Source organism: Aquarana catesbeiana, linkage group LG07 (genome assembly GCF_042186555.1).
Source record: "Aquarana catesbeiana isolate 2022-GZ linkage group LG07, ASM4218655v1, whole genome shotgun sequence".
Taxonomy (NCBI): Eukaryota; Metazoa; Chordata; class Amphibia; order Anura; family Ranidae; genus Aquarana; species Aquarana catesbeiana.
Window position 1 is genome coordinate 346,774,375 of NC_133330.1, and position 15,781 is coordinate 346,790,155.

The following is a 15,781-nucleotide window of genomic DNA, read 5'->3' on the forward strand; positions in this document are numbered from 1 at the left end:
CATTCATTTTGTGTCCCGCTCTCCTCCTATCCACAACTTGATTTGTAAAGCAAGGTCCCACCCCCTCTGAGCCATCCAGCTCCCCACAACCTGAGGTCCCACCCCTTCTGAGTCATCCAGCTCCTCACCTATCCACAACCTGATCTGTAGAACAAATTCCCACCTCTCTGAACTGTCCCGTTCCTCACCTACCCCACATCCTGATCTGTACATCGGGGTCCCACCCCCTCTGAGCCGTCAAGCTCATCAGCTATCCACAACCTGAGGTCCCACCCCCTCTGAGCCATCCAGCTCATCACCTATCCACAACCTGAGGTCCCACCACCTCTGAGCCATCCAGCTCCTCACCTATCCACAACCTGAGGTCCCACCCCCTCTGAGCCATCCAGCTCCCCACCTCTCCACAACCTGAGGTCCCACCCCCTCTGAGCCATCCAGCTCATCACCTATCCACAACCTGAGGTCCCACCCCCTCTGAGCCATCCAGCTCCCCACCTATCCACAACCTGAGGTCCCACCCCCTCTGAGCCATCCAGCTCCCCACCTATCCACAACCTGAGGTCCCACCCCCTCTGAGCCATCCAGCTCCTCACCTATCCACAACCTGAGGTCCCACCCCCTCTGAGCCATCCAGCTCATCACCTATCCACAACCTGAGGTCCCACCCCCTCTGAGCCATCCAGCTCCCCACCTATCCACAACCTGAGGTCCCATCCCCTCTGAGCCATCCAGCTCCCCACCTATCCACAACCTGAGGTCCCAGCCCCTCTGAGCCACCCAGTTCCTCACCTATCCACAACCTGAGGTCCCACCCCCTCTGAGCCATCCAGCTCATCACCTATCCACAACCTGAGGTCCCACCCCCTCTGAGCCATCCAGCTCATCACCTATCCACAACCTGAGGTCCCACCACCTCTGAGCCATCCAGCTCCTCACCTATCCACAACCTGAGGTCCCACCCCCTCTGAGCCATCCAGCTCCCCACCTATCCACAACCTGAGGTCCCACCACCTCTGAGCCACCCAGCTCCTCACCTATCCACAACCTGAGGTCCCACCCCCTCTGAGCCATCCAGCTCCCCACCTATCCACAACCTGAGGTCCCACCCCCTCTGAGGCATCCAGCTCCCCACCTATCCACAACCTGAGGTCCCACCACCTCTGAGCCACCCAGCTCCTCACCTATCCACAACCTGAGGTCCCACCCCCTCTGAGCCATCCAGCTCCCCACCTATCCACAACCTGAGGTCCCACCCCCTCTGAGCCATCCAGCTCATCACCTATCCACAACCTGAGGTCCCACCCCCTCTGAGCCACCCAGTTCCTCACCTATCCACAACCTGATCTGTAGAACAAAGTTCCACCTCTGTGAACTGTCCCGTTCCTCACCTACCCCACATCCTGATCTGTACATCGGGGTCTCGCTCCCTCTGAGCCATCCAGTTCCTCCATTAATGAGCCCCTCACTTTCCTGACCCCACCATCCAATCCCCTTGCTTTATATTTTCACGCCTCCAATTATCCTCTGGGTGGAAATAATTTGCCCCCTCCAGGAGTGAAGGGGTTAGGTTCATTTTTGGGTCTGCAAAAAAACAAAACAAAAAATCCCCGCGTCGGTTTGACGTATTTAGTACTTTGAGCGATTCCTAAAGCTTTGTTGGCGAGGAATGATAGCCTGCGTGCGCTTTTTTCCTTTTTCTTTTTTTCAAAAGACACTCAGCAGTCTGAATCCCATCCAGAGCCTTTCAACCTGGGAGGTCTTGTTTAGAAGAGCGGAGGCGGAGGGAGCCGGGCAAGTCCTAGCTGATCAGGAAATAGCACAACTATCCCTCATGTAAACAGACGTTTTGTGCGCAGCGCGGTATAAACAGCTAAAAGCCCTACAGAGATCTGAGAGCGCCCCCCCCTCCCCCCCCCCCCCCCCGACCGCCAACCCAGCAGGCCTGCGTATGCGGACCCCCTCCTAAACTAAACACTGACTGGAGGGAGATTACAAGACCCAACATAAACATCACAGCCCACTTCTAAGAACTATACTGATTCACAGCTTGGCACCGACCGCGCTTAACCCTTACGCCCTCGCTGCTTCGACGCGCTGGAGGTTGGGTAGCGTGCGGACCGCACTTTTTATTTTTATTCGTGTGTGTGCGCACCTTCTGTCTATACAGTCCAAGCCGCAGCAAAATATTTCTGGCTAGACTGCGTTCTTGGCGCGGGAGCAGGTGACCCAGTTTTGCTCGCGTCAACTCGCTCCGGTTTTATACGGTGCCAAAGACGCTCCTACTCCCTTCCCTTTATCCCGACTCTCACAGATCTCCCTTCCCCCCCTCCGATGGATGGAAAAGAGAAGGGGGGGGAGGGAGAGCAGAGTTCAGGAAGCCAGGGGCAGCGGCATTGACAGGCATGCGGCCTCTGGGGACACTGCAGACCCCTCCAGCTCCAACCTCCAGGAGCCCCAAAAATAGCGCCGGAGCTCACCGCCATTCTGTACTGTGCCCGCCTCTCCCCGCCATACTAATCTCACCCCCCAAGTCTTTATTTTGCAACTTTTACCCCAAAAATGGTTTCTGAAACTTTCCTCGGACCAGAAAAAAAATCAAATAAAAAAAATCCTAACCGGATGACCCAGGCGGAGCTGTACATGGCGGCCAATCAGCTTCTAACTTCAGCTTCTCCAGTGAAGCTTTGACAATAAAACCTGGAAGCTGATTGGTTACTATGTATATTCTGTGTGCTCCAGCTTTGGGCTCCATTCACACCCGGGCGTTTCCGGAATCGCGGCAAAACGCAGGAAACACGCTTACAATGTCATTACGTCTTAATGGCACCCCAACCGCGCTGCTGTGGTTGTCACACAATAAATAGGGAGAAAATCGCAACACGCGAAGATCGTCGCTCAAAAAAAAGAGGGAATTTTAATTGTGTTAATAAAGTTTATTGCAAAAATTCTCAAATATATGTTGTAATTCATGCTGTAAAAAATGCCATTTAGAGGGTTCTGTCTATATACCCAAAATGAGGGAGGAGCTTCTTTTGGGCGTTGTGGGTTCGCGATTTGCGGCGATTTCGGTGTGACTGGAGCCTTAGGAAGGCGAGTGCGGTTTTCTTCACCGGTTCAGGTGCAGATTTTTACAGGAATTCACATCTAAACCGGACCCAGAATCGCACAGGACCCTTTTCAGAAAAGGACCGCGGCCGCCCCCGGACGGGTCTACCGACTCCATGGAAAACCGGTCCGATTCACTGTATACAAATCAAATGCAGTTAAAAACGCATCAGATTTGCATATATGTGAACTGAGCCTAAATCTCCCCATCTAAACAATTCCACTTGTTTGTTTTTTTCAATCCCTGCTGCTCTCCTGCGACCTCTTAGCAGCCACTTCCTCTCTTCCTGCACTGCAGTAATGACTCCATAGCATTTTTCAGTGCGGGTTTTCTGATGGTGACAACAGAGGAACTTGTAATCTCCATTGGAGGCCCATGTGACGGGGTGACAACGCATGAGCAGAACTCAGAGACGGGGCCGAGCGTTGTCACCCGATAACAGGAAGTGCCTGAGCAAGGACCTCCATGGCGGGATCACCAGGGATTCTTATCAATAAAAGCGGCAGATTCTGAAATCGACCTTTGAAATGCGATGAGAATTTAGCGATTTTTTTTTTTGTATCGCTCCGGAGTCGATCCTTCATTTTATTTGTGAATTTTATAGAATGTAACAGAATTGTAGCTCAATGTTTCTCCTACAAACAGTTTTTTAATCGTCTTCTTGCTTTGGCTCGGCAGGTATTTCTTCGCTGTGCTCACCATCCTCACCATCCTGGGACTGCTGAACGGACTGGTACTGCTGCCGGTGCTGCTCTCTCTGATTGGACCGCCTGCGGAGGTGAGTCACATGACCTACACACAGACAGCACTGGGAGGAACGAGGGTCAGGATTGGGGGAAATCATAGAATGTATCTTTATTTATTACACACGTCGGGTTATTATTGAATCATCATTTTTAGCTGGTCTTACATTTTGTATCTTTGCTGTTCCATATTTACATTGATACTGATTGGCATTTGCTCAATTGAATGCTTTCCTTTCTGGGAGCATGGTCAGCATACGTGAGAGAAGATCATTTAGCTGCATAAATGGGGCAATTTATGAAATATTTGCTTAGCCGTCCATCCAGCAAATCTGCAAGTACAAAAACCGAATGTTCTTTAGGCTATTTCCACTTCTGAACGAATGTTCTTTTATTACGGGCAGTAGTAAAGTACCACATTATGGCCAATAGGTGGAGCTGAGGAGCAAAGGAAATACATATGTATACAAATACATAACAAGAGATACAATGTAATCATTCTAGAGAACGCTAGAGGGGATCAGCAAATGAATCTATAGAACTCCATCTGGCTTTGAGGTGGTTGAAAGTGGCCGAAAATTGCCTCAAGTATGACTAGTCCTAAATCATGGCCAGTATGCAGCCCTCAGGGTATAGAGTTGTGCAAACCCCCACCACCCCCCACAACTAAAATGTGGCCTTTGAAGGCCAGAGTTGTACAGACCCCTACTATTCTTTATAACCACCGTGTGGCCTTCAGGGGCCAGAATGGTGCAGACCCCCCCCCCCATTCCCTACAACTAGTGATTGGCTCTTGAGGGCCATAGTTGTGCAGACCCCCCCCCCCATCTAGTGTATGGCCCTCAGGGGCCAGAGTTGTGCAGACCCCCCCCCCATCTAGTGTATGGCCCTCAGGGGATAGAGTTGTGCAGACCCCACCATCCCCCCCATCTAGTGTATGGCCCTCAGGGGCCAGAGTTGTGCAGATCCCACCATCCCCCCCATCTAGTGTATGGCCCTCAGGGGCCAGAGTTGTGCAGACCCCACCATCCCCCCCATCTAGTGTATGGCCCTCAGGGGCCAGAGTTGTGCAGACCCCACCATCCCCCCCATCTAGTGTATGGCCCTCAGGGGCCAGAGTTGTGCAGACCCCACCATCCCCCCCATCTAGTGTATGGCCCTCAGGGGCCAGAGTTGTGCAGACCTCCACCATCCCCCACAAGTAGTGTATGGCCCTCAGGGGCCAGAGTTGTGCAGACCCCCACCATCCCCCACATCTAGTGTATGGCCCTCAGGGGCCAGAGTTGTGCAGACCCCACCATCCCCCACATCTAGTGTATGGCCCCTTGAAGACTTGTGCAGACCACCAACCATCATTTACAACCATTGTGTGGCCCTCGGAGGGCCAGAGTTGTGCCAACCCCCCCCCCCCCCCCCACTGTCCTCTACAACCAATCAGCTATCAGGATGCAGTATGTGATATCTGGATATTATCTCTTTGTTTAGGTGACTCCTGCAGACAACAGTGACCGCCTGCCGACCCCGAGCCCGGAGCCGCCCCACCTCAACCACCACACCTTCTATGTCTGCCGCAAGTCTGGAGGAAGGGAGGGGCTCAGCGACATGGAGGACTCCTCGGATTATTACTCCGAGACCACCGCCACCTCCGGGATAGAGGAAGACGATCCGCAACTCTACGAGCGCAGCGCTTATATCATTCCCCCCAAACCATCACACATCCTACTGGAGGCCAGCAAGAACCCCACCTACCCCAAAATCATGGTGAGACTTCCTGACGCACACTAAGCGGGGGATGGACCTTCCACTGCACAGAAGCTACAAATCCCACCCCCTCCCTCTTTTCCAGTCATGGGTGGCTACTGATGGGCCCAGTCACCTGGGGGTCTACTATGCATCTGTTGGGTTAGGGTTGCCATTTCTGGAAGTTGTCTCCCCTCCCCCATCGTTAATATTCCATTTATGGGTGGCTACTGATGGGCCCAGTCTTCTATGAGTCTTATGCATCTGTTGGGTTAGAGTCGCCATTTCTGGAAGTTGTCCCCCCTCCCCCATCCTTAGTACTCCAGTCATGGGTGGCTACTGATGGGCCCAGTCACCTGTGGGTCTACTATGCATCTGTTGGGTTAGGGTTGCCATTTCCAGAAGTTGTCCCCTCCCCCCAATATTCCAGTTATGGGTGGCTACTGATGGGCCCAGTTATCTGTGGGTTTTATGCATCTGTTGAGTTAAGGTTGCCATCTCTGAAAGGTCCCACCCCTCCCCATCCTTAATATTCCATTTATGGGTGGCTACTGATGGGTCCAGTCTCCTATGAGTCTTATGCATACGTTGGGTTAGGGTTGCCATTTCTGGAAGTCCCCCCCCCCCTCCCCCCATCCTTAATATTCCAGTAAAGGGTGGGTGCTGATGTGCTCCGTTGCCCGCCCGTCTCCTATTCGTCTATTGTGGTACTATTACAATTTTTTTAAGTTGATCCCCCCACCCCCGCTTCTTCTTTGGTCTTCCTCCTGGATTTCCCTCATCCGCACCCAGATGCTCTCTGAGCTCTTTTTGAACTAGGAAGTACAACTGCGACATTTTGAAACATTTTGATACTTAATGACCTCTAGCTCCGCCCACATTGCAGATTTTTATACTTTCCATCTTATTTTGCAGTTGGTGAAGCCTTGCAAAGGGAGCCAAGAAGATTCTCCCAAAGACGGCGACGGTCACGCCGATCCCCTTCCGCTGTCGGAATCAATCAGGAGCGCCGAGCCGGACTTAAAAGACTTTCAGGAGGCGACAGACTGGAGAAAGAGGCATCAGCCGCCTCCCGCCTCACAGGGGCCCCATGCATGGACTAAGCAGGCCCCCAGTTCTAGGACTCAACACAGGCCCCAAGGTCACAGGACTGTCCCCCCGGCCTACTGCGCCAAAGTGACCGGGCCGAGCGGCTCCATCACCACGGTGACCGCCACCGCCTCAGTGACTGTCGCCGTTCATCCCAACTTACCGGGAGCCACGCAGAGTTACAGCCACAGCGGCTTCGAGGACAGTGAAAAGGACTGTACAGAGCACAAACCCGCGTGGGGGCGGAGCAAATGCAACCAGGTGGAAGTGTACGAGTTGGAGGATCTAAAGCAAGACCGCAGACAAGAAGGCTCCTCCGCTGTGCACTAGGTCAGTGTCCTGCTCAGTATAGCATACTTACCAACATATTAGTCCCGCCCCCGCACACACTTGACACACCCATCTTCTGGGCGGTTCTGCCCAGAGCACGCCCATTTTCTGGTTGGCCTCACCCCCGCTCATACTTGAAACATCCACCTTCAAGGTGGCCCCACCAAGATCCCGCCCACTTTCTAGGCAGTTCCCCTCATATTTAAAGCGGGGTTCCACCCAAATTTTGAACAATATCTGTATGTATTCTCTTCCTTGCCTAGATGCTGACATGCCGTTTAAAAAAATTTAAATCGCCGTAATTACCTTTTATTTTTCTATTCTTCTTTGCACTTCCTGGTTCTCCTCCCGTGGGAGTAGGCGTGTTTCTAGCCTCTCCCAGACTCCTGGGAGCTAGTCTCAGGCTTCCCAGGATGCCACTGAGCATGTGCGGGAACGAGCGGTGAATGCTGGGAGCACAGCATTCACCACATCCAGGAAATAAATGCTTGTGGGCTTCAAATGCCCACAATGAAGATGGAAACCGCCTGCAGTGAATAATATAAGTTATTCTTTCCGACGAAATCTGACACAGGCGGACATATTACACACAATATGTGAGTATGTAATGCTGAGAAGAAAAGTTTGTGAATGAACTCAAAAAAAAAAAAACAATAGATAGGTGGACCCCCGCTTTAAGGGAGTATCTACCCGGAAAGTGTCTGCAGGCCCCGCAGTTTGTGTAATAACTCAAATAAGGGCGACGCCTATTTTGTGGGACATCATCGGGACAGAGGACTGAGATCCTGGACTGGCCCAGCAAATCCGGGACAGTTGGCATCTATGTCATTCATGGAAGTAGTTCCAGTTCCTAAAAGTAGCCCCGCCCAGCCTGCGTCTCAATTAAGAACTGTCCGTGTTGCCTAACAGTAACCCAAAAGCCACCATCCCCCGGCCTGATCTCAGTGGTGGCTGAAGGCCTCAGACAGTTCTTATTTCAGGCTCTATGCTGGTCACATACTGAGTGGTTCAGGGATTTCTCTCTCCGCTTTCAGCCGCAGTTTTCATCATAGAAATCAATCAAATCTAAAAGTTTAATATTCTTTAATTGAAACTGGAAAGCGAAGGAGACCACGGGTGTCAGGCTACCCCCGACCGCGCATGCACACAACAACCACTACTGCCAACCAAAGCCTACATTATCCCTAGAATGTGATTGGTCAGTCCATTTTCAGCTCAAGTGGAGTCAGCAAACTACAGGGTGTGCGTCTTCCAACGCATGAAATGTACAGACAGACACACGGCGCTCGAAAGGAGCTTATTGGTCAAAGTAGCCTATGTCTGCCACCAGGTGGCCAATGGCAGCATTGCAAGATTTAGAAAGTCCTTCAAGGCTAACTCCATCTTTCAGACCTTGCTTCATGTCAGACCTTGATTTAGGGTATAACATGAAACATGGTCAACATGCACAGCCCCTCCCCCTCCTGACCACATCCCCAAATATCAGGATTGCTGGGTTCTTCTCCCTGGTGACTCCTGTGATTATTTTAAATTAGACCGGCCATTCCGGTGGAGACGTGTCATTCACTGACTGCAGTAGAGGGACTGGACTTCTCAATGGAGCATAAGTGATGTGACATGACATCACATGACATCACATGACCTCACATGACATCACATGACCTCACATGACATCACATCACATGACCTCACATCACATCACATGACCTCACATGACATCACATGACCTCACATCACATCACATGACCTCACATCACATCACATGACCTCACATCACATCACATCACATGACCTCACATCACATCACATGACCTCACATGACATCACATGACCTCACATCACATCACATGACCTCACATCACATCACATCACATGACCTCACATCACATCACATGACCTCACATGACATCACATGACCTCACATGGCCTCACATCACATCACATGACCTCACATCACATCACATGACCTCACATCACATCACATGACCTCACATCACATGGCCTCACATCACATCACATGACATCACATGACATCACATGGCCTCACATCACATCACATGACCTCACATGACATCACATGACCTCACATCACATCACATGACCTCACATGACATCACATGACATCACATGACCTCACATGACATCACATCACATGACCTCACATGACATCACAATGGAATGCAAATAAATAAATAAATGGACATTTTTGCTGTTTTGCACAAATTTAGTAAATGTTAACATTTTTTTTATTCTTATTTTTCAGGTGACCCCCCCCTATGACAAGCTGCACCCCTGTATATAAACCCAACAGGAACTTGTACAGAGAAAATAAAAGGACACTGATTATAAATATTATAATAATATTATTAATACAAGAGAAGTATTAGAGACGACATCCTTTATATTTTAATATGGAAATCAACAGAAAAATTCTATTTAATAAGCTGATGACAACAATGTACTGTGAGGGGGGGAGGGCGCCGCTCACCGGAGGTTGATACGGGACAGGCGGCAACCCCCCCCCCATACCGACATCTACGCTCCACCCCTATTTAACCCGCAAATCAACTCGCCAATCTTGCTGCTAATGTTAACGTTCTGATGCTGGAGTGGAATTGGAGGAAAAGAAGAAAAAAACCCCCATGGACTTTATCGCCATGATGGCGTTCTACGCAGTGTGCCTTCCTGATGAAGAAAAGCCCCCCCCCCCTCCAGAGAAATGTATAGATTAGGAAATGTTTTGGCTGTATGTTCTCCATAGTAAGGATTGTCTGGGCAGGCTGATGAGATTTGTATTCCACCGTCAGTCGCAGGTTCCTACATGGCGTACCGCAGGGGGCGCTAAATCTGCTGCAGACTGAGGCTAACCTCTTGTCAAGGTGAATTCTTTGTAAGATATTTATTAAACATGTTAATCGCCCGTGTCAGCGGATCGTTCTGTCGCCAGCGGCAGGCATCACTTGTTTCTATGTAGTCTCTTTCTCGCCAGCCGGGCCAGTCACGAGGGAGCAATTCCATAGAGAACAATGATGGGTTCTGCTGGCTGATGGTGGCCCTTTATGTAGCGGTCAGCAAGAGGTTAATCTCATTCTGTAATAAGCCATAAAACGTTCTATGAGATGACAAAACCTTTTCTATCTGTATTCATGACATCCGGATTTATAGAGTATTCTCATATATGGGGCTGGCTGCTGACTTTGTAATCTTTTATCCTTTATTGTGACCAAAGGGATAAAGATACAACCTCAGCTTTGTCCATCACTCCACATACATCTTCAGTTGTGTCCTTCACCCCATATACATCTTCAATTGTGTCCATCACCCCATATACATCTTCAATTGTGTCCATCACTCCATATACATCTTCAATTGTGTCCATCACTCCATATACATCTTCAATTGTGTCCATCACCCCATATACATCTTCAATTGTGTCCATCACTCCATATACATCTTCAATTGTGTCCATCACTCCATATACATCTTCAATTGTGTCCATCACCCCATATACATCTTCAATTGTGTCCATCACTCCATATACATCTTCAATTGTGTCCATCACTCCATATACATCTTCAATTGTGTCCATCACCCCATATACATCTTCAATTGTGTCCATCACTCCATATACATCTTCAATTGTGTCCATCACTCCATATACATCTTCAATTGTGTCCATCACTCCATATACATCTTCAATTGTGTCCATCACTCCATATACATCTTCAATTGTGTCCATCACTCCATATACATCTTCAATTGTGTCCATCACTCCATATACATCTTCAATTGTGTCCATCACTCCATATACATCTTCAATTGTGTCCATCACTCCATATACATCTTCAATTGTGTCCATCACTCCATATACATCTTCAATTGTGTCCATCACTCCATATACATCTTCAATTGTGTCCATCACTCCATATACATCTTCAGTTGTGTCCTTCACCCCATATACATCTTCAATTGTGTCCATCACCCCATATACATCTTCAATTGTGTCCATCACCCCATATACATCTTCAATTGTGTCCATCACTCCATATACATCTTCAGTTGTGTCCTTCACCCCATATACATCTTCAATTGTGTCCATCACTCCATATACATCTTCAATTGTGTCCATCACTCCATATACATCTTCAATTGTGTCCATCACTCCATATACATCTTCAGTTGTGTCCATCACCCCATATACATCTTCAATTGTGTCCATCACCCCATATACATCTTCAATTGTGTCCATCACCCCATATACATCTTCAATTGTGTCCATCACCCCATATACATCTTCAGTTGTGTCCATCACTCCATATACATCTTCAATTGTGTCCATCACTCCATATACATCTTCACTTGTGTCCATCACTCCATATACATCTTCAATTGTGTCCATCACTCCATATACATCTTCAATTGTGTCCATCACTCCATATAAATCTTCAATTGTGTCCATAATTCTCACATAGATCTTCGATTTTGTCCCAAAATTCCCACATACTGTAGATCTTCAAATTTGTCCATAATTTTTACATTGATCCTCAATTTTGACCAAAACTCTTCCATAGACCCTCAATTCTGTCCATAATTTTTACATACATCCTAAATTTCTTTCATAATTGTTACAGAGATCTTCAAATTTGTTCCAAAACTCTCACATACTGTAGATCTTCAAATTTGACCAAAATTCTTACGTAGATCCTCATTTTTTTACATAATTTTTACGTAGATCCTCAATTTTGTCCATAATTTTTACATACATCCTAATACATACATACATTTCTTTGATAATTCTTACACGCACCTTCAGTGTTGTCCTCGGTGATAGGTGCACAGCCTCTATTATGTCCATCGTTCTCTGCGCACATCCTTCATTTAGCGGTGAAGTATACTCGTCCACCTTTATTTCCTCCATTACCCAGAATGCTCAGTCCTACCCAACATCTATGCAAACCTTGACAGGGATGACCTGCCTGTGAGTTACATTGTGTCTCCCGGGTGTGTCCATCGCACACATTATAAGAAACATTGTTTTGTGGTTTGAAACTATTCTGATCCGTTCAGTAGGACTCCCCTCAAATCTTAAATCTTTCCATCACCACACGATCGATATTTCACCCGACAAAATGCTTCCTATGGAATGTTTCAGTAACAATAAGTTACAATTTTATAAAAAAGGAAACCGACCACCGCGGTCCAGGATAATCTTATGAGTGAAATGTGACCGTTAAGCCCCTCCCCCCCCACAACTTCTAGCACTGCAAATTTCTATTCACGAAAACACGTCTAGTTCATCTTTTCCAGCACTGTCCCGCCACACACACACTGCTCCAGCACTGAAGTGGTTAATGCCCACTATGTCTTCGCTGTGAAACCTTTATCCCTTTTTTATCCCCCTCCCCCCCTCCCTGTCCCGTCTGGGACTTTCTTCTATTTGTCCCTGTTTAGGGGACCCTCATAGTATTCAGACAGTTTTACCTAATATAATATTAATTATTATTTTTTATTATTAGCGTGCTGTATATATTTTTTGTTGTTGTGAACCGGCAGCTTGTCTAACCTCTTAAAGTATATAATAATAATAATAATAATAATATAACCCTTTACAAGCTGCCGACGGGATCCGCGGGGGCCGGCCCTACCAAGCTGCCCGCGGCTCCTCTTGGCGGCCCCCGTAAAGGGTCGGTCTATGTGTTTTGTGTCTATTTTATAGACTGAAGCTTGGTCACTGTGCTCTATAAATTATTTATATTAAAAGGAAAAAAGAATTTATTTTTGTAGTTTGTACAGAAGTTTAGCCGTTCAACTGGAGGCATATTTTTAAAAGAGTAAAATATATATTATATATAATTATAATCTCCGGCTCCTGTCTTTTGTTGGGTAATTGTTATAAACATTGTGCGAGACTCTTCTTCCTCATGGAGTGTTTTTAGCCCCTTCTGGATGGCGGGGGAGGTGTGAAAAATAAAAAATCTCGGTTTCCTGATCATGTGATCACTGTGATTGGCTGTCAAATTGATCAGGTGATCGGGAGCCCGTCCTACCAGCTACTAATCATTGCTGAGAACCTCGCAGTCACCATGCTGGGGGTCGCGTGATTGGGCGCACTACCAGCACAAAACAGCGATGGCGTGTTTTAAAAATCCACCTTTGTGCTGCCAGAATTTATGAAATAAATAAACTTTTTTTTTTTAGATAAATGAATGTATTAACCCTTCACGCCTGAGCGTAGAACAAATCTAAATGTCTCAGCACAATTTTGCAACTTTGACAAGTTATACAAAAAACATCAAAATGCAGCTCTGTGTGATACTGAACCTTAGAAGTGCGCAGATAGAGCCACAAAACAAAGAAAAACAATATTGCTAAAAAATGCAACTATGAATATAAAAAAAAAAAATTATGTTCATAGTTCCATTTTTTAGCAATATTGATTTTCATTGTTTTGTGGCTCTATCTGCGCACTTCTAAGGTTCAGTATCACACAGAGCTGCATTTTGATGTTTTTTTGTATATATATATATTTTCACAGATTATTGGATTGTGATCAATGCTGAGCAGCTGTGAATCTGCACTTTGTATCACAGGAATTGTTATATCACATCTGACGCTCGATTGTAACCTCCGGTTACTCCATACCTGACGCTGATTGCAGTCTCAGGTTGCTCAGAGTAACTCACAAGATTTATATATTTTTATATTGTTTGATGTGTTATGCCGGCCATACACGGTCTGAATTTTGAAAGAATTTTCTTTCCAAAATCGTATCTAAGAATTTTCGTACGAATTTCGCACCATTAGTGGGCTGCAGCAACGGCCGATTTTCGTGTGGAAATCAAATTTGAGGAATCGGACATGTTGGAAATTTTTAGAAAAACGAACGATTTTCTAATCAATGATGGGAGAAACAAGCGAGAAATGTAATAAGAAAAGAAAATTTACGGTGAGAAAAGAAGATTCCCGGCCACGAAAATTCTTTTCTGTGGCAACATGAGGTGAAATTGAAGGTTCGGTCGGCCGAATTTCGAAAATCAATGGTGGCGCATCGGATTACAAAAAAATCAACTTTCTGATTTTGAAAAGAAAATTTGTTCGAAATTCGATCGTGTATGGCCTGCCTTAGCTGTACAAATCATCACAATCACTTCGTGCATCCGGGTGGATTATACCGCATTTTTTTTCCCCCTGATTAGTAATGGATATCTCCTTTTTTTTAATTATTTTTTTATTATTATTATCAAATGAAAACTGGCCCAAAATTGTAAAAAAAAAAAAAAAACCCCGCTAGCAGCTGAAGAAAGGGTTAAAATCGCCTGTGTTGTGGGGCTTCCAAATCGCTTTTCAGGTGCATTCCAATGGGCAGGGGTGGTGGGGGAGGGGTGTATACACGGCTCCCAAACCGCCCCAAAGATGCTGCCTGCAGGACTTTTTTTCCCGTCCCGCAAGCGCCCCACCCCGGTCTGAAAGCCCTCGGGTTCCCACACTGGGGTGACATGGGAGGCGATTTACAGGCGCTATTTTTAGAGCTAAAACACCTGAAAAACGCCTCCATGGTGACAGTCGCCTTCCTCCGGCACGCTCCTCGATTAAACCTTCATCCAGGTATTTTTTCTTTATTTTTGATCATTTCTTTCTGCAAGGAAAGAGAAAGATACATTGTATATTTCCTCTCCATTTACAGAAAGAAAAAAAAAAACCACAGGGGCGGGCTTCACAGTGACTGATCACCGTGGCGTGTAAAACACCCAAAAACTCCACCCGGGGCCAAAAAAAGTGCAGACACCTAAAGAGTGACAGAAAACGTGCTATGACCCTCCCTAGGAAGGACCTTATCCTGATCCCCCGGGGTGTGAGGCTCCAGACTGAGGAACTCACCGGCCATTCAGCCAAAAGACTCGGCCTTAGAGGCAGGTGCAAAAAAAAAAGGTGTGTATGTGAGGTGACCATGGTGCCAACAAAACTCAAAGTGCCCCTCAACACAGTGAGAATTATGACACCCCTGGACTGCCACTCCAGGGGCACATTCTCCAGAGTCACATTCACCAGAGTCACATTCACCAGGGGCACATTCACCAGGGGCACATTCACCAGGGGCACATTCTCCAGGGGCACATTTACCAGAGTCACATTCACCAGGGGCACATTCACCAGAGGCACATTCACCAGGGGCACATTCACCAGAGTCACATTCACCAGAGTCACATTCACCAGAGGCACATTCTCCAGGGGCACATATACCAGAGTCACATTTACCAGGGGCACATTCACCAGGGGCACATTCACCAGAGGCACATTCACCAGAGGCACATTCACCAGAGGCACATTCACCAGGGGCACATTCACCAGGGGCACATTCACCAGGGGCACATTCACCAGAGGCACATTCACCAGAGGCACATTCACCAGAGGCACATTCACCAGGGGCACATTCACCAGGGGCACATTCACCAGAGTCACATTCACCAGAGGAACATTCACCAGGGGCACATTCACCAGAGGCACATTCTCCAGAGTCACATTCACCAGGGGCACATTCACCAGAGGCACATTCTCCAGGGGCACATTCACCAGGGGCACATTCACCAGGGGCACATTTACCAGAGTCACATTCACCAGGGGCACATTCACCAGGGGCACATTCACCAGAGTCACATTCACCAGAGGCACATTCACCAGGGGCACATTCACCAGGGGCACATTCACCAGAGGAACATTCACCAGGGGCATATTCACCAGAGGCACATTCTCCAGAGTCACATTCACCAGAGTC

At 47.6% G+C, this 15,781-nt stretch overlaps 1 protein-coding gene across 1 annotated transcript in view; it reads left to right on the forward strand.

Annotated features, from left to right (window-relative positions):
* PTCH2 (patched 2) overlaps positions 1–10,539 on the forward strand; it is a 69,839-nt gene extending 59,300 nt beyond the window's left edge. Inside the window, exons 21-24 of the mRNA XM_073594008.1 lie at positions 3,785–3,884; positions 5,335–5,610; positions 6,505–7,008; positions 9,272–10,539. Of these exons, the coding sequence (XP_073450109.1) occupies positions 3,785–3,884; positions 5,335–5,610; positions 6,505–7,008 (880 nt within the window). The 3' untranslated portion in view covers positions 9,272–10,539. The remainder of the gene's footprint in view (positions 1–3,784; positions 3,885–5,334; positions 5,611–6,504; positions 7,009–9,271) is intronic.
* The last annotated feature ends 5,242 nt before the right edge of the window (positions 10,540–15,781 follow it).